The sequence below is a fragment of the Protomyctophum parallelum genome (genome assembly GCF_964188405.1).
Source record: "Protomyctophum parallelum genome assembly, chromosome: 12".
Lineage (NCBI taxonomy): Eukaryota > Metazoa > Chordata > Actinopteri > Myctophiformes > Myctophidae > Protomyctophum > Protomyctophum parallelum.
This window is the reverse complement of record NC_139712.1, coordinates 38,072,818-38,098,708: the sequence shown is the minus strand read 5'-3', so window position 1 is coordinate 38,098,708 and position 25,891 is coordinate 38,072,818. Positions and strand designations below refer to the sequence as shown.

The 25,891-nt window shown below is 41.3% G+C and overlaps 5 protein-coding genes across 5 annotated transcripts in view; 2 read left to right on the top strand and 3 right to left on the bottom strand.

The window, feature by feature from the left end:
- Positions 1-3,422, top strand: part of lnx2a (ligand of numb-protein X 2a) — a 15,319-nt gene extending 11,897 nt beyond the window's left edge. The window contains exons 9-11 of the mRNA XM_083778336.1: positions 1-28; positions 844-1,002; positions 3,254-3,422. The exon at positions 1-28 is cut by the window's left edge and continues 198 nt beyond it. Of these exons, the coding sequence (XP_083634462.1) occupies positions 1-28; positions 844-1,002; positions 3,254-3,389 (323 nt within the window). The 3' untranslated portion in view covers positions 3,390-3,422. The remainder of the gene's footprint in view (positions 29-843; positions 1,003-3,253) is intronic.
- A 1,121-nt stretch (positions 3,423-4,543) lies between these two features.
- Positions 4,544-6,663, bottom strand: LOC310867665 (transcription factor IIIA-like; the record flags this gene model as incomplete). Its single annotated transcript, XM_083777784.1, has 7 exons — positions 4,544-4,639; positions 4,724-4,777; positions 5,357-5,589; positions 5,681-5,761; positions 6,250-6,323; positions 6,420-6,508; positions 6,613-6,663. 7 exons carry the CDS (start codon positions 6,661-6,663, stop codon positions 4,544-4,546), a joined length of 678 nt encoding a protein of 225 aa, XP_083633910.1.
- Positions 6,664-6,859: 196 nt separating this feature from the next.
- gtf3ab (general transcription factor IIIA, b) lies at positions 6,860-7,645 on the bottom strand (the record flags this gene model as incomplete). Its single annotated transcript, XM_083777783.1, has 2 exons — positions 7,515-7,645; positions 6,860-6,958 (listed from the first exon to the last, which is right to left on the bottom strand). The coding sequence occupies exons 1-2, from the start codon at positions 7,629-7,631 to the stop codon at positions 6,860-6,862; spliced, it is 216 nt and encodes a 71-aa protein (XP_083633909.1). The 5' UTR covers positions 7,632-7,645.
- A 7,005-nt stretch (positions 7,646-14,650) lies between these two features.
- rpl21 (ribosomal protein L21) lies at positions 14,651-18,617 on the bottom strand. Its single transcript, XM_083778012.1, has 6 exons — positions 18,566-18,617; positions 17,787-17,865; positions 17,639-17,700; positions 16,649-16,761; positions 15,640-15,790; positions 14,651-14,767 (listed from the first exon to the last, which is right to left on the bottom strand). The coding sequence occupies exons 2-6, from the start codon at positions 17,851-17,853 to the stop codon at positions 14,678-14,680; spliced, it is 483 nt and encodes a 160-aa protein (XP_083634138.1). The 5' UTR covers positions 17,854-17,865; positions 18,566-18,617; the 3' UTR covers positions 14,651-14,677.
- A 730-nt stretch (positions 18,618-19,347) lies between these two features.
- usp12a (ubiquitin specific peptidase 12a) lies at positions 19,348-25,132 on the top strand. The gene is made up of 9 exons (XM_083777868.1): positions 19,348-19,456; positions 20,793-20,873; positions 20,993-21,206; positions 22,243-22,478; positions 22,693-22,769; positions 22,907-22,990; positions 23,379-23,576; positions 23,861-23,939; positions 24,055-25,132. Exons 1-9 carry the CDS (start codon positions 19,409-19,411, stop codon positions 24,154-24,156), a joined length of 1,119 nt encoding a protein of 372 aa, XP_083633994.1. The 5' UTR covers positions 19,348-19,408; the 3' UTR covers positions 24,157-25,132.
- Positions 25,133-25,891: the final 759 nt, after the last annotated feature.

Genomic DNA, 25,891 nt, shown 5'->3' with positions numbered 1-25,891 from the left:
CCTGGGTCATATGGCTCGGCCTGCCCAGGTAAGGACACAAGACACACACAGAGGAAAGGAGAGGTAACATTTTCAGACATTTCCAAAAATAGTAAGCTATAGCGAGAGGATATAGCAGAGGCCACATACGCGTACATAGACTACACTACATACATATGAATTAGAATACAATGTTCTAATAAGTAGATGATTCATACTTCAACAGTGACATTCTCTCTCAGGGGAGACCAAAAATTGGATTTCTGACTAATAACGTACAAATCAAAATCAGAGAGAGGCAGGAACAGTCATCCAACCTCCCTCCCATCCCTTAAGTACCGGTATTAGTACGCACTAGATAAAGTCCATGAAGTCACCACAATCTGTGGTGATCAGCCTGGTTAGCATAAAGATTCTGCACCGATCCAGCCAGCATTTGTTTTTAAGATATCTTGCTTTGCAAGTTAAGTTAGGTTAGGTTTCCAAACCTTTTCAAACAGGGGTTTCTAAACCTTTTAGCTCGAGTCCCAAAGGACTTTTGTGTCTCTCCGGGACCCAAAGAATACATTATGAATAGATAATATAAGCCTGTTATTGAAAATAGTTAATGTGCTTTTTTGCTTCTTTTTTAAAGGGATATTTACCCATGACCCATAAAAATGGGTCTGTGACCCAGAAATGGGCTTTGACCCATTGTTTGGGAAACACTGCCATAGAATACAGATTTAGGCAATAGCATGCGCCTTTGGTTCTGTATCATCCCTATTCTCCGGTTTCAAACACTGTGATTCTCCAGTCCTTTCTCAGTGAAACACTGGTAATCTGTCCCCTTTTGACAGTGCTCCCTGTTGTCTTGTCTTCCAGCTACCTCCACAGTAACCATGAGATTGTACTGCGTAGGAGCCACCCTGGCAGCTGGGGCTTCAGCATCGTCGGGGGATACGAAGAAAGCCATGGCAACCAAGCCTTCTTTATCAAGACCATTGTCCTTGGAACACCTGCATACTATGATGGCCGCCTGAAGTAAGTGATCAATCATCTTCTTCTGGACAATTCATACTCTAAGCTCGTTGCAGAACTGTGTCCAGACTCGAGTGCTTTGAAACATCCCTAAAAAAACATCTTCCCACTTTCCTGAACATTTTGTCTTCTAAGTTTGGTAGCTTTTTACACTGTGTCACTATAAAGGCTGGGAGTTGACGGCACTTTCACTAACTGTAATACATGATACTACCTACATTCCAAATGCTTTCTATACTGCATTATACATGATGACATGATAATGCTTCTTGATGATGCATCACTCCAAGCCATCATATCTACCTTGTAATCCCACACAGTGGCTGTAAACAAGTGTATAAAGTTGCCAACTTGCCATGACGTACGTATAGGCTACACCTCATTTTGTCCAAAATCCATATAGGCTATGGCTTCTTTGTTTTGTTCAAGACTATGTCAAGAAGGAAAGGACATTTGTATCAGTTCAGGAAAATAAAAGAAGACATACTGTGTCACATAATTTTTGTCTCATGTCTTGTTTTTCAATGTGCCCATAGGGCTGGGCAATATGAACAAAATCATATATATTTGACCAAATACCTCAATATCAATATTGTGATCATATTGTTGGGAAGACATGAAATCAGCATGTAACTGCAATTTGTTCGTATTTGCGCATGACTCTGTGCTCCTGGTATCGGACAGGCACAAATTGCATGTCGAAAAATGAGCTCAGCAATATCTGCACTGGCTTTCCGATGTCATTACACCTGGGAAATACAGAATTCATTACAAACTCAGCACGTCCCCCCGGGCTTTACGGTCAGAGTTGTGACAATCTAATCACAAGCTGAGATGATGATGAAAAATGCCATTAAAAGTTATTGTTATCCAATGCCATTTTGACTATGCATGGTTTACAAACATCCCCACACAAAAGACCTCTCAAAACCAAAAAAACTGAAAAGTTATCCCCTCCTACAGTATGTCCAGCTTTGAGTGTTTGTGTAAACACAAATATTCTGTAACACAAACATTGAAGACGAAGGTGAGGACGCAAATTGTGATTGATGTATGATGTATGATAAGAGTACCCCTCACTTCACACATTTTACTGTACAGACGTACTGTTAACACACGTCATGTACACGTCAATGTAAGTATTCAATAAATCTATTGGTGCTATCATATAAAATATTATACAATAAGATTTTCCATCAATAATCTACACTACAGTAATGTCTTGATATATTGCCCAGCCCTATTATACTATTTTGAGATATCCAAAGAGCAGAGTACATTTGTGACACATTTGTGTCTCGAGTATGGGCTGTCATCCCAAGACTGTCAATTATTGACAGCGAACTATCAACCATTTCTCACGATAACAGCCCATACTAAATTGACTATGTTCTCTTTAGATGAATGAAATTATAGTGTGCACATTAAAAAACTAGATAAAAAAACAAAGTGTGGTATTGTGACAAAGATCCCAATTCTTAAAACATTTACTTCCATGCATTACATTGAACCTTCGCCCTTCGGCCCCATTTGCCTCTCAGTGCATGCATGGCGCATGCCATGTTGGAGAATGTGTCCCATTACAGAGCCTTGATCATGGCAGCTGCATAGCATTTGCACCTGATCGGCTCATTATCACCTCCGACCTACTATCAGAGATAACTACGGGGGGAGCCGGGGAAGGGACCACTAACCTGTACGGTACAGGCACACTGTCGCATCAAGAGGCGGCAAGAAAACGCCTAGAGCAGGCGTCTCTTCCTGATTTTGAAACAGCTTTTCAGCTTTTCGTCATTTTGAGCCGTTTAAAAACCCGGAAGGGACGCATGAACTAGGCGTGCCTGTGCCCAGTATGATAGGAATTTGAAGTGTGTGTAAAATCATAGACAGAAAAGTAGACGCCTCCTTCAGCTCTGGGGCGTCTGTATCTCACAGGGAGGGCAAGGTTCTGTGACGCATGCGGAAGCTTGCCAGCTTCCGTGTGCGTCACAGAAGGGGACGTTCGGTAGGCCAATCAGAGGCAATGTAAACGTTCCTTTGAATTGATAAGTCCTGGAAAAGACACGCTGTGATTGGCCACTATGGCCAGTGGCAGCATGTCTAACGCACTTCTGGAACACTTCTACACTCACATCGCGAAACAGGTCGCTCCAATGAACTGCATGCAGCGGCATCTAGATTTTGTCTGCATGTAAAATGTGTACTAGAGAGCTAGACAACATTCGTTCATATCTGGTGTTTCTTGTAATCCTAGGTGCGGCGACATGATACTGGCAGTCAACGGGATGTCGACAGCTGGAATGAGCCACTCAGCTCTGGTGCCTATGCTGAAAGAACAGCGCAGCCGGGTTGCACTCACTGTGGTGTCATGGCCGGGCAGCTTGGCATAGCTGGTCCACCCTTAAGGCAGGGGGAGCAGAGCTCCAGCGCACTAGACTGAATCCAGTCAGAATGTTCTAGATTGGGAACAACCTTGGCCAAAGTGAACTGGTACATGCTACATCATTCCATATGGGTTTTAGCCAGGACCAAATTTCACCATTCAGAACTGTTGTAAAGCCAGAAGGACCCTACTGTGCTAAGCCTGTTATGAACAAGCAGGTAATGTTCTTTGTGCCACATCAATCAAGACTGCACTCACACTGCTGTGTTCATATGGTCATGTTGTCTTTGCGCCATGTGGGGGTAAAAATTGTACTATAACTGTAGCAGACTAGTATGTGGGCAGTTATCACCTCACCAGGCTGTTGTAGACTCCAGGGCTGTATTCAGGTGGACGCAACATTAACAGTTAATATAAACACATACCATTTAAACAGTCTGTGGTACTTTGCCAAGTAGGATAATCATGCAGTCGTAAATCACTTTCTAGTGAAGATTTTATTTTATCTACAACAATGTTGTGTCCAGTTGAATAAACCCCAGGCCTTATTAGCAACCGGCCACACGTTCAAGGCTCAAATGCCCTTAGGCCTCGTCATGACGACCAGCCGTCACCTCAGCTGGAGTTTTATACGTGTATGAATGTGTGTTGTTTAATAAAGATTTCCTTCAAAAGGAAACGTGTCAGTGAGCTGCAACCAGGGGAGATATTAGACTTTTGAGGCCATCAGGCTGAGGCTCTGAGCCACTCACCCCCCCTTCTGACCTCCTCCCATGGGGAAACCCCGAACCAGGTCACAGCACCATGCCCGGGATTCGAACTCGGGTCGCCCGTGTGAAAGTACAACATCTTAACCACTAGACCAAAGGGATATCCCCATGGACCGGGGGAAATATTAGACTTTTGAGGCCATCAGGCTGAGGCTCTGAGCCACTGCTACATACTGTATAATTACATCGTGCTACAGTTGGTTTAACAGGGTCAATGTGCCCATGAGACAATTCAGGTGTCAAAACAAGGCTAAAAAGTGTTGCATTAGTGAAGGGTTTATTTCATAATGTGATTAACAAAAAGGTGCAGCTGAACAGAAAACAAAAAGTATGAATGATTGGTTCCACCCTTGTAGAAACCCCACAGTATGGCTGTGGTGGTTGTATAGCATCATGGGTCAGTATCCATTAAGTTCGTATTGTGTAGCCTAGTAGCCAATATGCCGACTTCCTTACGCCATGGCTGGTTCTTCTTGGGACATAGTTTCTAGAAAGGCAGCAGAAAATTCCATATACAAGTTGGAAAATCATATAATTTTGACAAAATGGTAGGATTGAGGAGCCACAGTACCTCTATCTTTCTCTTCAAAGGATCATGCACCACTCCATGTCGCCACAAACTCTCCTAATAAGAGAAAACCTAAGTCAACCAGCAGTACAGTACAACAAGTAAAGTCGAACAAATCGTATAAAGTTGAAATGTCAGGTTTAACAGAAGAAATTATTTAATGACAGCTGATTGGGTCAATCATTCCATGAAACAAAAAGCACCAATATAGTGCACCTCTATGGACAGCTTGGATTGTCCTCCTCGTCTGTTGTCATGTTTCTGTCAATAAATTCATTCAGCATGTGTTCAAATATTGCACACATGCAGGACGTTGAGTGATTTAAGAGTGCTTCCAACTTCGAACACAAAGACAAATAATGGCTGCATGAGTTCATGGAGTATTGGAGACGGAGTTTGACAGAAAGTCAAATGTCAAGTTGATTTTCTTTTAAATAAAGACTTGACAGAGACAAAGGATAACCCAAGCTGTCCGTATGGATGAGATAGTCGCATATGACTTCTGTTTCATGAATGGGCTGTCAAATTAGATGCGTTGTTGTAACCTAGATGTAGATATCATCCAATTTGCTTGCAGCTATAAGATAATCATACCATTTTTTGTATCCGAGTACTAAGTGTTCAGATGAGTTTTACCTTCATAGTGAAGCTCTTCCCACAACCAGAATAAGCACAACTGAAGGGCTTCTTGCATTCATGATCTCCCAGTATATGACTCTGCAAGTTGAAGCGGCTGGTGAAGATTTTCTCACACCCTTCTTTGGTGCATGTGAACACCCTTTTTTCTCCAGAGTGAACAGTCAGTTGATGCTGATCCAAGAACCAGGCATTGGCAAACAGCTTTTTGCAGTCTGAACACTGCAACTTGACTGAGCACAGAATAGTTATAGGCATTGATGGCATGTCATGATATACATTGATGGCATGTAATAACTGGTGTTAGGTCAGTGTATTCAATACTTGCATGTTCCTTTCTGTGATTCTGCAACTCTGTCCATGTCTTCCCCTGGAAGTCACAGTCCACCTCTTCACATGCATAACCTAGAATGGAAGCCCAGAGATGTATGGGTATTTACCAAAGGGAATACTTTTTCTGCATTTGACACCGGAGTGTGCTGCTCTTGAGAGCAGTGACAGGGTTGCAGTTAGGTGTGTATTGCTCAGAACTTTGACACAAAGCCTGGAGGAGCAAAGGATCGAACCAGGGACCTAATGATTCCCGGAGGGCCACTGTGCTCTGACACATTAAAATTGCCTAGAGGGTGACAGTGGATGTCACAAACTAACGTCTGGACTTGCTAGGCACACCGTTGCTCCAATTCGCACCAAACTTGGCACAAACGCTGTTCAAGGGTCTGCCATGAGACAACACTAAGCAATCTAAGTGCATTATAGCAGTGTTACAGCAGTGTGAGAATTATGGCCATAACTTGGCCATAATCTAGTCCGATTGCTGTGTAGCAGCCTGAAAATAATCTATTCTGATTGCTGTGTAGCAGCCTGAAAAAAGACTGAGAAAAACCACCAACCTTTGTGTACTTTCTGGTGGCTCCTCAGTTTATACACAGAAGAGAAGGCCTTCAGGCAACCTTTGAAGGTACAACTGTATAGAAAGGTACAAAATCATAGCTAAATGATGCAAGTTACAAAAGACTACATTAACAGTACTTCATTGCATTATTTGTATAGTTCTACTCACAAGAATGGCTGAGTCTGATCATGCTCAGCCTTATGGGCAGTCAGTTTGTACTTCTTGTTGAAATACTTCTCACAGCCCAGATGGTCACACTGTTTAAAATGCATGTAGCCACTCAGCAAGTCAGTACAACCCTCAAACTGAGGATGCAGTCAAGGTAGGTACATGTCCATGTTTCAAACTAAAAATAGTGTACCTCATAGCGCTTTCTCTGGTGCTCATGTACCGAAGCCATGTGTTTCTTCATGGTGGAATGGGTTGCAAAGACCTCAGAGCATGCTTCAGCCAAACACCTACAGACAGCAACAGATGGACAGAGGGGAGGAACGCCAGCATGAATGTAATGAAAATAGCATTCTCGTGCTTTTAATGACATATTGAAGCCCAATTTATACACCGTAGTCGTAGCCTACAACATGGGCTTCGTGGAAGGGTATGATTGCTTACTTGTGCGTTTTCTCACCACTGTGGCTCAGTTCATGCCTGGTAAGTCGATACTGGGTACAGAAGCTTTTTGGACAATTATCACAGGAGAATGGTCTCTGAGTTTGAGAAATATTTGACATTAAGGCATACATTTCCATAAGATTCCTTGGGACCTTAAAACCACACACACACACACACACACACACACACACACACACACACACACACACACACACACACACACACACACACACACACACACACACACACACACACACACACACACACACACACACACACACACACACACACACACACACACACACACACACACACACACACACACACACACACACACACACACACACATATATATATATATAGTGAATATATGTTTTTTGTATATATATATATAAAATGGTAAAGCTCTATATCTCCAATCAGGAGAGAGCAACCATTTATCCACTTCAATGATTCCAATTCCTGTATTCTGTATGAGAGCTTTCTCCTGACTGGATTAAATTGGTATCTTGACCAGATAAAATATTAGGGGGGGGGGGGGGGGGGGGGTAGTAGTAGTGATTACTATGGGAACGTAGAGCTAGTTAACACTTAATTAACTTGAATAAATTAAATAAGCAAAGATCACAGAGGTATACTTCTACTACTTACCAGCCCTGTATGTTTGCAAAGATGAGCATTTAGCTTCCAGGTCTTACTAAATGTTGCTTTGCAATCGGAAAAATTGCAAACATAACTACTTCGACTTGTTGGCAGGCGTTCCCCCATCTATCAGACTTGTGGGTGTTGTAACTACAATAATGACAGGAGGGCTGTGGCAGGAGCTCACCTGCATCTGATTTAAGGTAGGGGAAGATACCAATTGAGAAAAAGAAAAGGGGTGTCCTGTCTCTATAATTATAAATATAGTGCTCTCTTATTGAAATGGTATGGCAAATATTTCTTAGTTACAGCCACAGAATAGTTTTAATTGCAAACTTGATTTCCTATTCTGTCCTAGGTTTCTCAATCTTTATGAGTGTTGTAGTAGGTAGAACAACCACCACCATTAATGTGGCTTATGACTTCCTCAGAAACAGGTATAATGCCACATTCCTGAAGAGAAATAATTTGGCTCTCTGAGTTCATATGTAGTCTAGTTAATACTGTGTACTAGTGTAGACCAAATTGATAATATTTGATGCGGAACAGATCCATTGCTTTTGTCCTATTGATCCTGTAATGATTCATACTGGCTTTATCATACAGGCTCCTTGCAGCTCCAATCTGTCTCCAATCTGCTGATCTATTAATAGTGTGTGTGTGTGTGTGTGTGTGTGTGTGTGTGTGTGTGTGTGTGTGTGTGTGTGTGTGTGTGTGTGTGTGTGTGTGTGTGTGTGTGTGTGTGTGTGTGTGTGTGTGTGTGTGTGTGTGTGTGTGTGTGTGTGAGTGCGTGCGTGCGTGGGTGCATGCGTGTGTTTGTACTTGAGAGAAAGAGGCGACTGTCTGTCTACAGTAATTCAACACGGAGAGCATTTATAGCTCTAATCGTTATCTTATCAACTTTCCAGTATTGTTTTCAGATAGGTATGATTTATTATTGTAATTTATTGTCTGTCGATTAGTCTTCAGAGAGACACTTTTTAACCCACAAACCTTAAACCTCTCTGACTGGTAGGCTTACTTTTTAACCCAGAAATCTTAGACTGAATCCACATCTCGGACTGGTATAGACTTATGTGAATAATATATCCAAATGAAAGCATTAAAGCTGCACTGCAATGTAACTTTCCTGCTCCATCCCAGATTTCAACCCTGCATGGCCTCTTATGCAAGTGCTGACATTTTTACCACTGAGCTAATAGGGCCTATACATGCTTGCTCAATGTAGACATTTTATTTTGACCTTCAGGTCAAAATCCGTGTCAAGCCAGAAATGGGATTGTGTCAAAGGTTTTGTCAAAACAGACACAGGATCTAAATGCCTCAATAGAAGAGTGGGGAGACCAAATACATCCATCCCAATTGTTATTGTGAGGTCGCTGCAAGCGACACCACTGTGGGTAAAGTTTGGGTGGACAAAGTTTGCCACCTAACTAGTAACTACTCATACACACTTTCACTTAGAAACTCAATTAACATTTTGACATGCTCAGCTTACTGTGGAATCGTGCAGGTGTACATGAATATTGGAAATGTTTTGTAGTTTTTTTTAATATTTAACTTTTAAAAGTGATAAAACTTTAGACCCTCCCTATTCCTTCATACTTCCACAGAGAAACTCAATTCACCTTACCTTACTAAAATTCACCTTACTGTGGACATGCACGCTTAAGCAATATTACACTCGAGGGTGTGGTTTAACGTCGTTAACGCACGCCTGCGATGTTGCAGGCAAGTTCCGAAAGCAATGCAGAAGTGCATTAATTACGTTAAACCACCCCCTCAAGTGTAATATTGCAATTATACAACAGTTACCCTTAAAACTAAGAGAATATGAAACATTTTCAATGACAGATGTAGTCACTACGACCACAAATGTCCCAAGAAACTAGCTAGCCTAGCCACCAAGTCTGCTGCGCTCTGAGAGAAAACCACGGCTGAATTGTTTGTTTTGATTAGGCGTTGAAATAAGAAAGCTGTTTCTACCAATCAGATTGCTTCCTCAAAACGACCTGTTGTATAATTGAGATTATTACTTTGAAATAATTTGCAGTTTTTTAAATATATAACTTTCCTAGGTTCCTAGTTCGATCCCCGGCTCCCTCAGAGTTCGGTGTCGAAGTGTCCTTGAGCAAGACACTGAACCCCTAATTTCTCCCAATGTGCAGGTTGGTGCACTGCATGCCATGCAGTGCATGGTAAGCCTCTTCTTCCACCCCATTAATTTACTCTACTAGAATTACAGCATTTGACAGCTTTCGTTTATTCTTACTTTTCAGATTTTTAATACAAAACCTACAGTAACTACAGCCGATCTACAATGTGATCTACCTTGTTCTGAGCTTATGTAGATCTGCTATTTTCTGAAAGTTTTAGTACTTTAACTTACTCATACTCAAAGTATATTTTGGTGCTAAAATGTTATACATGCCCATCTCCAAAACTCCCACCCCCATGCACGCACACAGCCACACACCCCATACTCCATCGCCACATACTTTGAATGTTGTGAGCTTGTAGATCTGCTATTTTGGAAAAAGCTTGACAATCTTTGGAAAACATGAATACTTTTACCAACCACTCCTCGCCAGATCTTCCCTTAGAAACACCTGGCAAGTATAGTTGCTGTTCGTACTCACACCACACACACACACACACACACACACACACACACACACACACACACACACACACACACACACACACACACATACTATTTGTACTATTTATACTACCTTTTTTTTGGCTTGCAGCGACCCCATATTGTTTCTTCAATATTTTCTAGTTTTGTATTAACATACGCATACGCTGAAGAAAGCATTTGTCAAACATTTGTAATCTTAAAATAATGTATTCCTTTCTGTTCAAGTATTAACATACTCGACCATACAGATTGGACAAAATGGTTACATAGACAAAAATGTTACATAATACAGTCACTGCATGGAAGATGGAACTAACTACTTTTATAATAAAAACATGCAATGCCTTTACACAAACAAAAAGAGAGAGAAATATGCAGGTAGAATTGGGGGATTCAATAGCAAAAAGGGCCACTGACAATCCGACAACACTATCTACCTATCTAAACATGATAGATTACCCTCTGCGCCCCATGCCATGATCTCATGTGAAACCTTTGACTGACTTGTGTGAATGAGTGCTATTGAGAACCTAAAGGGCGTTACCTCAGTGCCCTCCCACGCTTTAGATGACCAGAGCTGGGTCAGTGGCCATGGTTATCAGTCTCATCCCCTCCCCATCTGGTCGGTCCCCTGGATCTATCAATATCTATAAAATAGAACGGTATATAAATTGTGTGTGTGTGTGTGTGTGTGTGTGTGTGTATACGTATGTGTGTAGACAGACAGACAGACAGACAGACAGACAGACAGACAGACATATTTTACACATACACATTTTACATACATACATACAGTACATATACACAGATATATGGGTCCCCATTGATACCAGCACACTCCACCTATCACCCACATAGATACACTGTGTTTGGCCTGGGATGGGATTTCCTTGTGCCTTTGTCAAAGCCTATCCCATACACACATACACTTATCATGTGGAAATGTGTGATCACACCCACTCTTGCATCACAGTCGCAAATATTACTCTTTTTGACCATTCTGACTTTAAATGTCAGAGAGGAAATTGTTGTATGAATGAAAGAGATATAGGCTACAATACAGAGCATCACAGATGGAGGGGGGAGTGTAAAATAGTGGTTCCCGGCCTGGGCCATGGCTCAGCGATCCAGGCACCTTGGCTGGTAATCAAGTCTGGCAGTGTGCCGCGGGTTCGACTCCTGATCTAGACAGTATTTACTGCATGTCTTGATTATCTTCCCCCCATCTCTCTCCCCATTTACTGTCAGCCTACGCCCTACTGTCTGTCCCTCCATGAAAAATAAATAAATAAAAAGGCGAAAGCCACAAAAAAAAAAAAACATTTAAAATAGTGGTTCACATTCAGAGACCAAGACCCCAGGTGTCCCTGGAGGGGTACCAGGGTGTCCGCACCAAAACGAGTTAAATATTCTTCAGCTATTTGAAAATAGCAATAGCATACAGTACCATTTTCAGATGGGGGTCTGTGTCAAACTGGCAAAAATACTTTTGGGGTCCTTGATATGAAAACGTTTGAGAATCACGTGGTGTAATGGAAACATGGTTTTGAGTTGCCAAATAATGTGTGACAAGTGTGTGGCAAGACATTTTCCTGTCACAAAATTAAACATTGTCATGCAACTCATTTGAATTAGGGGTGTACATTTTGTGTGCAAGGTTAATGTTTAACATGCATGGTCGATATGGCTGCTCTGGGCTGCTAGGTGAGCTGACAGACTCAATCTGTGTGTGTCAAACATGTGTGATTAAGGAGAACATAGTACTCCACAGCTTTCATCCACATGCTCTGTCTCCCTGTTGCCTTTTCTCTTCCCTGCATGCATGCTTGCTTTCTCTCTCTCTCTACTGTTTACTTTTTCCTCCTTCAATCAGTAACTTCCATGAGTCAGCTACACACGAAGGGCCTATCTGTGAAAACACGCGCATGCGCCCAGGCTCTTTCTCTCTCGCACGCACGCACGCACGCACGCACGCACGCACGCACGCACGCACACACGCACACACACACACACGCACACACGCGCACACACACACACACACACACACACACACAGTCGATCAAATATATAATATTTTGAATAGAACAGTATTGTAGTGGTATCAGATTCCATTGTGATTTGGTGAGTGTAGCAGTAACTACTCTAACAGTTATGTTAACATGTTAACACACACACACACACACACACACACACACAGTGGTGGTAAAAGTACTCAAGTATATGGCAATGTAGAAATACTCTGTTATAAGTAAACAATTCAATTCAAAATTGTGTTGAGTAAAAGTACATAGGTACAGTAGAAAATACCCATTATGCAGAATGTCCCAAGTTTTCAAATATATACAAGTCTTTTGAAAAGAGCAGATTGGCTATTTTCAAATGGTCGAAATATAGGGCTGAAGTGGATATGTTTTTTGATAATAATCTCACAAAGTACCAAGTTATAACTACATTTTCAAATAATTGTAGAGAAGTAAAAGTGCAATATTTGTGGAGTATAAGTAATAATAATAAGTAAAAAAAAATGGAAATACTCCAGTAAAGTAAAAAATACCTCAAAAGGTACAGCACTTGAGTAAATGTACTTATTTATTTTACACCCATAAAACAAACACACACACGCACGCACGCACGCACACACACACACACACACACACACACACACACACACAGTCGATCAAATATATAATATTTTGAATAGAACAGTATTGTAGTGGTATCAGATTCCATTGTGATTTGGTGAGTGTAGCAGTAACTACTTTAACAGTTATGTTAACATGACACGAGTCAACAGATGTTAAAAAGGTTTAGCAAAATAGGCGAAACATAAAATAACCTCATATCTCTACTCACATTATATTACGAGATATACTAGAGAATGATAAATTAATTTGCCATGACTAAAAGGTTGTAGGAATGTGGACAAATAGACAACTAACTCCCAGTACTGCTTATCTAAAAGCAACCACTACAACCTAGATTCAACCACCAATAGTAATCGATAACAAAGGCTTTGGTTGTCACGTACCTGTTGATTGATTGCACTGAATTTTGGTTTTTGAGTTTCCTATAGTATTATCTATTTGGGTTGTTGGGTACTTATTACTCTGCCCTGATAAGGCCTGTGTCTAGATTCCCTGACCTTTAGGCAGAGGAATATGAAACGTTGAGGGGTTCCACTGAAGCTTGTGCCTTCGTTTTGTTTTTTACCTGTAGAAAAATGAATCATTGTGATGTGATTGTATCATGTTCCCTAAATATGCTTTAGATACTGTCCAAGATTCTTTAATGCATATAGAATCATCACTATTATATACACACTGCCGCCCACACACACAGAGCTTCATTCTCCCACCTGCTGCTGCTATCTCTGTAAACCGGTCCTAATTGGTGTAAATATTGGGTAAAGTACCGAGGTGGGATGAGATAACCTATTTGTCACATACCCAGTCAGCCATTCAGCCTCCACTGATTAAACAGCAAATGTCAAGATAGCACAGGGGTGGTCACACACGATCTTTACATTGACAGCTCATACACAACAGTGCATATGGCTGGCTGTTCAAATAAGAAATATTTATATTTAGAAGAAAACATGACATTACATGCTTTATGAACACAAATGTCTTCATGTCTATATGGTTCCCATATAGACATGGTATTCATGACCACAGATGCATCCATAAAAGACAGAAAAACTCCAAGGTTGATTTGAACAGCAGCACATTTTCATTGGGGGACTTTATCGTGGTGCATACCGACATCTAGTGGACACTGATCATTTTTACATGTTCCACTGACTGGGCAGTTGGCAAGTGTTCACTTTTCAGTCCTCAAGGAATGTGAACGCCTCAATTTTAGATTTCGTTGCAATATACAGTACATACCTATATGGTATATACCTGACGAAGGCCAAAGAAGCCGAAATGTTTTCTTTACCCGCCTTGGTAAAGTTTTTTGGGAGCTTTCAAAACTTGTGCTTATTCTCTTTTGCAGTCTGTTCTTTTTTGTTTGAGCACCCGTTGAATTAACCTGGGATGTGCATGCACCTCCTGACCAATATACAGTACATCCCATTGATTACTTTATGTATTAACACAGCTACCAGTTGCTGCTAACTGCCATCTACTTCAACTACAGTACAAATTTAGCACTTAACCATGTGGGTATAACTCAGACCTACACTGCTACTGCACCAGTTACAGTACATCACATAATAAGATTACTGTACCAAACACCCATATTGCATTTTCAGGGTCAGTGTTCTCCATCCCAAGCAACACTAGACATGGTGTTTTAGACAGACTACTCACCGTTTATCGTTGCAATATAAAGCACTTACTTTCAGTGATCAGAGGAAAATAAGCAAGCAATAAGCTTATTAAAATAAACTAGTTAATTACCACAAGGGGCTGTGTATAACACATTTTATTTTAGCCAGCAGATTATACCATGAACTCAATCGAAATGGGAATCAAAAACACAGAACAAAGCAGAGGGGTTGTGTACAAACAAATTTATTTCAGCCTTAAGCCATGAACTCGTATGGAATGGGTTCCAGCACCTGTGGCACGTTGTTCTTGGTGGTGACGAAGTGGGCCTCACGAGGTGCCTGGGGCTGTAGAATAGACAGGGATAAAGATATCAACCAGTGATGTCAGAAATATTGAGAGCACTCAGGTCATTAAACTGCAACCCTGTGTTGTCACATTAAAGCTAATTTATACATCAATGTGAAATGCTTTTACTTGACAAAACAATGACAACTGAAATTTTCAGTTTGAAATACGGTTTACTGTAGTTTGAAGTTGAAAGGCTTGCGCACCAATTGCCCAAGTCTGAGTGCCATGAAACTACAGGGTATACATATTTTGTGAAGTACCATTAAGTACAAGCTCTGTTCTTGTCTTATCAATTTTTGATTGCGATTTAAGGCAATGAACCAAGTTAACCTTGACAGATTAAATTACCAGAACCAATAAAAGAATAATTCAACACATTGTTCTATCAGTATTTGCGTAAACTAGAGTAAATGCAAGACTTTGCAGGGTCCTTAAGTTTTATATACTGTAGGTGTAGCACAGTATCAGACAGATGGCCCTGTGTTCTATATAGGGCAGTTGCTGCAAGGTTAGCAACATGCAATATATATATTTTTTTTTCAAAACTTACATTTTCAAATTCGAACTGGCAGTAATTTTTCATATTTGACTATAGGTTCTGATATGGAATATTCATTCAAAGCGGTAATCTGTAACATTCCATTTTTCCCTAAATAGTCTGTCAGTTTTTTTGTGGCATGGGCCATCTCCAAGTTAATAATTACATGGTGTATAAAGTTAATTACATGGTGTATAAAGTTTCATTTATTTTGATTTAAGCTTTATTTAACCAGTAAAAACCACATTGAGACTAACGGAAGGTCTCCCATTCCTTCAAGTGAGAATGAGAGAGGGAGAACAAAGGCTAAACCATGGCATTGTGTCCTACCTGACGCTTCAATTCCACCCAGCTGCCGTCCTTCTTGGCATCGATCTTTCTCTTCTCGTTAGCCTTCACACGCTGCAGGAAGCTGTCCCTACTCTTTGAGTGCTTCACATGCTCAATGCGCACATTAATCCTCTTGGCCAGGATCTTGCCCCTGCAGGATGGAGAAATCAAATTAGCTCACAAACTCCCACAAGCAAAAGAAAAATAGAGATTTTTTTTTTTTTTGTAAAAGCTCTGATCTCCAGGTGGATGGCGGTTCAACTGCATCAATGTTATTGATGATTGTTGTAGTCGAATGAAAATGAAAATTGAATGAAATGGCATTTGCTGAAACAAAACGTTCTGAAAATGTGTGGGGTGCATACTTAGTTTAGACTAGTCATTGGTTAAGGTTAGGTTTAGGTGTGCTGCCCCAGTGCCCCGTGGGAGGTTAGGTTTAGGGTGAGGGTTTGAGATAGGTTGTAGTTGTAGGACTAATGACTGGTCTAACCAATGACTGGTCTAACCAATGACTAGTCTAAACCAAAAACTGTCTAAACTAAGTACTGCACGCAAAATGTGTAGCTTGGTATATGCTTTTTGTGGGTATTCAGTTTTGTGGGAAGTCAGTTTTGAAATTGATCATAATTTATCATCAAACTGAATCGTAGTGAAATTGAGACTTCATGATGCATTGAATAATTTCCTACATTATCAACCCATCAAGAACATCAACTCAATTAGATGGTTTCAATTCAGGATTCTTAGTGTTGCGTTTCTTATTTATTGCAGTTTTACTGCAGACTGTAAGTGTGTCCTCATTGCAGCCCCAGTTCCAACATCAGTTAGGCTCGAGTGCTTAAGGACAAATGCTATGCCCCACAAGAATGACCACTGGAGGACATAGACAGCCCTGGTGGTAAAGTGAAGATGGGGGTTCTAATCCATCTATGTGAATCAAATATTAGCTAATGGCTATATGCAAGCACCAATATACAACACAGAAATTTTAAAGATATTTTTTACTTACTTGATCTGCTTGTTGACAATGACACCCAGAGCATGTTGGGTAACATTGTAAACACGTCCTGTTTTGCCGTGGTAGCACTTGTGAGGCATTCCCTTCTGAATGGTACCGGTGCCCTGGTGTCACAGAAATGTTTGACAAAATGTCAGTATGCATTTCATCTCTTCTACATAGTGGAGGAACTTTGGGAGAGATAAGGGTGATTTTCGCACCAATTCGTCTAAAAGCGCCAATTTTTCAGATGTAGCCCAAGGCACGCTCTAATAATTTAGCTAGGGTGCCCGAGCCGGCGACCTTCGGGGGCACCACAGCGTCCTAATTCATATGGCCACCATTGACAATTAAGGCAAATATTTCTAAATTTAACGTCTCAAACTAGGAAGTTTTCATGATTCTGAATCCATTCCAAGCATTAGTTTTGCACGAAAAACACCCCTTGTGCTAAATTCTGCCATAGACACTTGCCCAAATTGTGAAGACCTCACATTTCGGATGCCGTTTTTAGCCCAAGAATGCCCTAGCTAAATCATTAGAGCATGGCCTGGGCTACATCTGTGCAAAATGTGGCGCTTTTAGACGAATTAGGGCGAAATATCCCCAAGCACCTGCACTAGCAATCGTGAACTCAACATAAAGCCTACAAGTGAAATAAAGCACATCATGATTTGCCAAGTCAGATAAATACACTATACAGGAGATGTTACATGTGTCTGCGTCTCTCATCACTATCTGTGATAACCCATTAAACACCTTTTCCCTGAACATCACATAAGCAAAGTTGATGACTTAATGTGGTGTAATGTTTTGATGAATATCTAACACCTTAAGGACTATAGTAGAACTTATCATGAATGTTACATGGGTTTCATTTACTCAAGCTTGATATACATTATATTCGTCAAATGGTTAGAAATGACTTTTTTTTAATGACAACTAATATTATGTACCAAACCCAATACATAAAAACTAACATAAGTGCTATTACAGTCTTACCTTGATGTCAACGATATCACCCTTCTTGTAGATGCGCATGTATGTGGACAACGGAATTGGGCCTGTAAGAGATCCAACGTTAGTAACAACCCAATGTTATGTGCAACCTAGATAACTGTTATTTTTTAATGAAATTACAAAGACTCACCATGTTTGCGGAACTTCCTGGCAAACATGTACCGGGTCCCCCTCCTCTTGCCTCTGGTGTTAGTCATGATGCCTGATCACTAAGGAAGAAGACATGCCAGGTCATTTCACATGATACATACAGCCCATGTGTTTTTATTTTATAATTATCAGTAGGCCAAGATAAATACACTAAACACAAATTTAGACACCAATCAGTCCGTTTCAAATGTAGTCCTACACCTGCCATATTGGGGCCAAACACAGGTGTTGCCTTTTGTCTGAACAAGTATGGTTGGTGTAGAACTAATTAATTTGTTTGCACAGGTTTGGTCCGCAACTTGGCAGATGTAGGATATACATTTGAAACAAAAAATGAAAAGATTCCGTGTAGTTGAAATTAGCTGCATTCGGTGGTGGCAGTAATGATGACACGTACATTACACAATGATAATTGATAATGACTCCATTATCATAGACAATACGCGGTACAGAGCCGACTATTACGTTCCCCATTAAATCCGAGAGTTGCAAATCAGAGGGTTTAATTATGAGGTTGTCAAGATAGAAATGGAACTTGTGTTGTCTTCCATTGGATTAGTTTGCTAGGCCCACATGTGGAACCACGATGCAGCTCCCGAACAGTTCTACGGGCATTGTGTCTCTTTTAGACTCACTGAGAGGTTCATTACACAACTACGAGGAAAACGTATAATTGCAGTGTGTTTATCGGTGCAATTAGGTTCGAATATTGTGGTAAAATAAAGTGAAAAAGATGTTTAAGCACAGAGAACATCTTACCCCCGTTTGCTTACAAGATGGCGGGTACGGCGGAAAGAGGGAGCGTAGGACCCCAGACTCCGCCTTGTAAAATTTAGGATCCAGGCAGACCACGATAGTGCCTGAATTAAATGGGTGTTTCCCAGGGTTCAGATTTTTGTTTTTATCTACCTGCAAAAATGTACAACAAATGGAATCTATAGTTTTGTTCGTGCCCTTTCGATGTACTCTTTTTCTGTAGTGGATATATATTATTAATTGTATGGAGCTGTTAGTTGATGTCGAACGTTTATTTGTATGCAGACTAGTATGCACTGCGGAGAGTAGCTAAAATGTATGGGATTCTAAACCTAAATCGACTTCCGTTACAACGGGATTACGAATACATCTCTGCTAGCCAATGCCTTTTATGCGTGATTTACTGAACAATATTATTTCATTTAGACAGTAGTATAATAGGCTGCCTATAGATTAACGCAGTATAACACGGTTTCTACAAATCATTGCAGAAGAACTAACTGCCAGCTCTGGATGGAGCATAAAGACTGAGACTCCAAGGAGAGACCAGTGACGTCACGAACAATCAGACGTGTGTAGCCCCGGTGTAGTCTGTTGTTTCGAAGGTCGGAATCCAATTTTGCTGCACAACCTCGAAGCAAATGACGTACTTTCGACTTTTCCATTGTTTTCAGATGCATACGTCTATTGTTGTCGAGCGAAAGGGTCACGCGACAACTAGGGGCATCTTGCGGTCCATGGCCCCACGTGACGCTTAGTAATGACGTAATCTCTCTATCCTTGGTATCTTCACTCTAGTTCCAACCTCGCCTACGCGTTGATTGGGTGGAAGATGGCGCTAGCCGAATGGAAATCCTAATGACAGTCTCCAAATTTGCCTCTTTTTGTACCATGGTGAGTACGTGGCATTCGTGCATGTTTATAGACAAGACTTTATGTTGACGTGATAGCCGCGACTTGATTGTCGAGTGTAGTTGGGGACAGTTAAATGAAAAATCCCGTTAAGCTGTTGTCGCTATGCTAGCCCAGCAGTTTCCAATCAGCAACCACCCACTCTGATCTGCTCTGTTCTGTACTGTAGACACTACTAGACCGTGTTAATGGGCGATCAGCTCATTGATGGTGGACTATTCTCATTGTATCGATCTCACGTAACCACCTAACTAATCCGAGTATTAGAATAGCCCTGCTTGGTGCAACAGCGTGACCGTGCACGGTGACGGACGTGCACCTGCTGCAGCTGTGCTGTGTGAGCAACACAGCTAAACGAAACTAGCAACCGGAGTTGGCTAATGTGCGTGCATTTACTTTCCCAACAGCTGGAAGCAGCAGGAACACACATCTGGGTTGGATAGATGTTGAGCCAGCGTTGTTATTTTACATGATATCTATTTTAGAGTCGGAGTTTAAAACGGCTGGATTTGAATTAGCAGCATTTCACAAGGCAAGCTAAGGTTACAACAAGCTCAACCAATGACGACATGGATAGCTGCGCAGTTATGGACAGTGGACACGTTCCAGGCTAATTTCTGCTGTCTGTATAATGACAGCTATGGACGTTGAATCATTGAATGTTTTAAAGTAAATCATACACCCATGGATATGCAGTGTTCAACGCATCCATTGAATGATTGGCTTTTTAGTCTTAACCATAGAAAGGTGTTTCCTCCACCCTGTCTGTCTGACTACCTGAAAATGTGTAAACCTGTCTGGGTTATAAATATGGATCAGCCAAGTTGAAGTGACACTTACTTTCCATCAGCAATATATTTTAGTTGTCAAATAAAGTAAAGAAGTCAGTGGACAACTGTACATTATAGCAAAAATAATGTGGATGCACAATAAGTACCATTAATACCATCATCAGTTATCTCAATCTGGATGCACAATTAAGTACCATCAGTTATCTAGTTTTTAATTATTTTGACCTCCTTTCTTCTCCACTCGTTCATGTGTGTGGCCTCGCCTGCCAACGAGAAGCATCTCTGTCCTACTCCCATTCAACACCCCCGCTGACATGTTTAACTGGGGCAGCCCTGCCCTCTGCCACCCGGCTGCCCCAGTTACCTGATTTTGTGTGCCCTCAACAGTAGATGACCTTGAGAATGTTAATCGTTGGCCTGCCTATTTATTTCTTATGATTCTGGTCCTGTATAAAGTTCAGTGATTTTAATGTTTAATGTAGAGAACGGTGTATCATCAACAACTCCTGGAATTGTTTTTTCTTCAGGGCGCCAATGCCTCTGCTCTGGAGAAAGAAATTGGCTCCGAGCAGTTTCCTGTCAATGAGCACTACTTTGGCCTCGTTAATGTAAGTGAATTATATACTTAAAAGCTTTAGTGTTCCCGCTTAGCGTGTGTCAGTCTTAATTGACATGTGCACTTAATTAGTCTGCTGACCTCTGAAGTCTTTTCTGGTGCTCTTCTCAGTTCGGGAACACCTGCTACTGTAACTCGGTGCTGCAGGCTCTGTACTTCTGCCGGCCATTCCGCGAGAAGATCCTGGCATACCGCAGTCAGCCAAGACGCAAGGAGAACCTGCTCACCTGCCTGGCTGACCTTTTCCACAGCATCGCCAACCAGAAAAGGAAGGTGGGCGTCATACCGCCCAAGAAGTTCATCACCCGGCTACGCAAAGAAAATGGTGAGACATATACTGAGGCAAAGGGTTGAAGTTTTAAGATATAGTCAATGAAAAAGAGAGACATGAAGACAACTTGCGGTGGCAACAATAATGTACTTCAGCAGAAATGCATGGGACAGGTCTTTAACTTCTTTGCCTTTGTGTTGTCTCTCGGCAGAGTGTCTAATTCTGCTGATTAGACACTCTGCATGTCAATATGCAAGAGAGGAAACACCCCTGGGCTCAGGAAGTACAAGTTTCATCTCAATTTCTTCCTCTGCAGAGCTGTTTTGTGAAGATTAATGCTATTCCCTAACAAATTATGCAAACAACACTCATCATTGTGATTGTGATGAACAGTGGGGCTCGTATGGCACGCAAAAACAAGCTGCTAGGAAAGCGGGAGGCTGGGATGCCTCTGTTGAGCAACATTCAATGTAATTTCCGGTTGGGACGTCATCGAAAATGTTCCCCCCCCATTTTAGCCGATGAGACCGAAATTCTTAAAACGTGAATAACTCTTGATCTAAATCATTCCGTCCAATTCTAAGCAAAGATTATGTGTGCCGTCCAATTCTAAGCAAAGATGATGTGTTAGATGGTCCATCGCGGTCCCGTCGCTATAGTCACTACTTCAGCTACATCCGGGATAGCACCTGGTGCGTCGCTAAATGTGCTCCGTCGCTATAAATTGATGGGCACTCTGATTTAATGATCCTTAACAGTTTGCAGATTGGGTACAGTTCAAGAAAAGTACAGGTCAATACAAAAAATGCACTAAGACTTGTTTACATAAGGGTCCTCCATTTTCAATTCAGCAAAACATTTAAAGACTTACAAATATACACTTCTATGCAAAAAAAAGAAATCATAGAAAAATCTATGACTATAAATCTTATGTATGATAAATAATTAAAATTAATCTATAATGTCTGGATGCAGTAAGTTCCAGATCTGGTTACTCGCTGTTTCTATCTGAGAGCAGTTTGACAGCTGTGGAAGAATGCCTGAACTAACTAACTCTCCCTCTCACTTTGTTATTGTCTTTCTTTCTCAGAGCTGTTTGATAACTACATGCAGCAGGATGCCCACGAGTTCCTAAACTATCTGCTGAACACCATCGCTGACCTTCTGCAGGAGGAGCGGAAGCAGGACAAGACCAATGGCCGTGTGGCAAATGGCACGCTGGATTCCCAGAACAACAATAGCAATGCCACTCCTGCGCCCACCTGGGTTCACGAGATCTTCCAAGGCACACTGACCAACGAGACGCGCTGCCTCACCTGTGAAACAGTGAGACAGACCCCTTTTCATGTTGGCATCTCATTAGCATTAAACTCTATATTATGTGTTTTTGTGTGTGCATGTTTTGGATCTTTGCTGTGCACTGCGCACAACACAAGATGCTTTTCAACCTCATGTCGATGTGCTCTGGTTCGACAGATGTTGTTTGAGTTGTTGGGATTTTGTTTAACATAGTTTTACGTCAATCAACTTTTGTGCTCAGATAAGCAGCAAAGATGAGGATTTTCTGGACCTGTCAGTGGATGTAGAACAGAATACCTCCATAACCCACTGTCTCAGGTAAGATACGCAAATGCCTCTGCGTAATGTAGATGGGAGTAATGCACCATGCCAGTGCTTGATATGCATATTTATTTAGACCCTGGCTGGCTGACTCAAGCTTGCATATTGACAGACATATTATCTTCTCCATCCAGAGGTTTCAGTAACACAGAGACACTGTGCAGTGAATACAAGTACTACTGTGAAGAATGTAGAAGCAAACAGGAGGCACACAAAAGGTCAGTCTCCATATTTTGTATTTTCTTTTCATAAATAAATTGTGCCGTGAATATGTTCTAATAGCAAAATAATCTGCAATCGGCTATTATGTAAAATAGGGTTGAAACTTGAAAGTGCTTAGTCTTGTGTCTGGGTTTTATTCATATTTAACCAATGAAAAGTATTAACAAGAGCTTGTCTAATAACTACACTGGTTCCGTTGGAACACAGATCATATTTTCAATATCCTTTTTGAACATACAAGGCAAGGTTTCCCCCTGACAGTGACGATGTTTAATTCCCTACACCTGCTGCTACTGGGCAGTTTACATCTATGTGAATGCTAAGTTATAGAATATAGATAGACACACTGCCTGCCATTCATGTGGTCCTCTCTTGTGTTTGTAGGATGCGTGTGAAGAAGCTCCCTATGATTCTCGCTCTGCACCTGAAGCGCTTCAAGTACATGGAGCAGCTGCAACGCTACACCAAACTGTCATATCGCGTTGTCTTCCCGCTGGAGCTCCGTCTCTTCAACACCTCCGGAGACGCCACCAACCCCGAGAGGCTCTACGACCTCGTGGCCGTGGTGGTGCATTGTGGGAGGTGCGTGCGAGGCAGTGTACCTGAAGGCAATCGCAACATTTCACAAAAATATAGATTCTAAAAATGTCTTCTACATCCTGACAATTTTCTGAAAAAAGCTATGTTTCTGTCAGTGGTTCTTCGATTTTTCAAAAATAGCAGACCTACAAGCTCGTAGATGAGCTTGCAATGTTTTGTTATTGTGATTTGTTAGTGATCTGACATTCAGGACAAGGTTGTTGAAAAGGAAAGGCTAATTAATGGTTACTTTCCACCTCTAATTAACTTTAATTTATTTATTCCAGTGGTCCAAATAGGGGTCACTATATTGCCATTGTAAAGAGTCATGACTTCTGGCTGCTATTTGACGACGATATTGTAGAGGTGAGTCACAGCATGATCACATTTCTATTACAATAATGTGTATTTTGTGTGTGACATTTCCACTCATGTTATTCGATCCACTAACTAATCCATCGGATGTCTTCACGCCCTGTAGAAAATTGATGCCCAGGCCATAGAAGAGTTCTACGGTCTCACTTCGGAGATCTCCAAGAATTCTGAATCGGGCTACATCCTCTTCTACCAGTCCAGGGACTGAGAAACGCCTTTCCACAAGGCGACCGGGAGTAAAGCTCTGCCCCCCCACCCCCTGCCCCCTCCACCACTGTGGGAGTAGTGGACTATACATACCCTGCCCGCTGCACAGCTGTACTTCATAACTGTGCTTTTTTTTTTTACCAACACAGTGCCGCAGCTCAGCCTCAGAACTTCCCCCTAAATGCCCACCGTCCCTCTCTTTCTGTTTTTTTTCCTGCCCTCTTCTCCTTCTTCATCTGTGGCTGGATGCTGCTGTTGCTGCAGGGACAAATGAGCTGTAGTGATTTAACGAATGAACGTTGTATTGAGATTGTTTTTAGGGGGAGTTAATAATGCATTAAATGAGGGTTGTACAGAGGTTCGTTTAGGTTGTACGAGTGGCGCTTGCTGGTTTTTGCATTGGGTGTTGGGTGAATGGGTATTTAATGATATGATATATAACATTGGCCCTGGTGTCTTCCCCCCTCTCACACTGTAATGCCCGATTTATACTTGGTTGAGTGCAGGCTGTGAGCTTGTAGATCTGCTATTTTCCCTGCACGAAACGAAGTAGAAATCGGTCATAACTCTGCAATGAGGTCTTCTTGGCGTAAGCCACCTTTAGTACTGGATAGGAGGGAGGGAGGGTGTCCCAACTCTGGGGCACACCAGATTGTGTATTTCTACAGTGTACAGAATGGTATTTGTATAAATATTACAAGAAGATAATATAGACCATGAGAAGTTGTATTGACACTATGGTGCACTTTTGATACCGTTTTGTAGGTGTTGGCAAGTTTAATGTAATTTATACTCTGTACATCGACGTCGGTTGCCAAAAAGACCAGATCTACAAGCTAAGTAGATATGTTCGTTTTGGCAAGCGACACCCTTGCACAATGGAGTATCGATTAAGCTTAAGGGTTTGCTTGAAAAGGCCTGTTGTGAAGCGATCATTTTCTGTTTTAAAGAAAAATAAATAAAAGCTAATAAATTGCTGTGTGTGTGTGTGTGAGTGTGTTAGTGCTGCACAATTAATCGAAAAAAGATGGAGATCTAGATTCAGACACCTATGAGATCTAAATTTTAGCAAGAATCGTGCAGCACTAGTTGGCTGTACAATTCAATTTAGTTACTCTTGTGTTTTTGCTACAAGAGAGACTTTAGGAGAGGTTAAGTCAAGCTCTTTGAAGTTGTCTGAAGCCACAGTTTTTATTTGATTTATTTATTAGCTTACTGTGAGTCAGCAGCTATTCTTCCTGGGGTCTTAAACATATTACATTTCTTCCATATTACATACATTTACATACAACACAAAACAAATCTTCAACATTGATAATGAAGTAAATATACATTATAATGGGATATATATATATAGTTGGCTCCAAAATGCCACATTTTGAATGTAATGTTCACTTTAGTTTGTTCAGCAACTAAAGAGAATGAAAGAAAATGAGAATCGAGTGAGAACCGTGATCTCAATTCTTGTGGGAGAAAATCCAGGTTAACATTTGAGCAAGAATCGTGCTGTGTGTGTGTGTGTGTGTGTGTGTGTGTGTGTGTGTGTGTGTGTGTGTGTGTGTGTGTGTGTGTGTGCGCGCGCGCGCGCGTGTGCACATTTGCGCACCGATGACTCATAAACTCAACATTGCCACCTAGTGGCTCGGTAGCCAAGCTTGATTTTGCAACAAGAAAAAAAGAATCAATTTCAGACCCACCAGGTTCACCATAAAACAGCCCACTCACTGGATAATGCT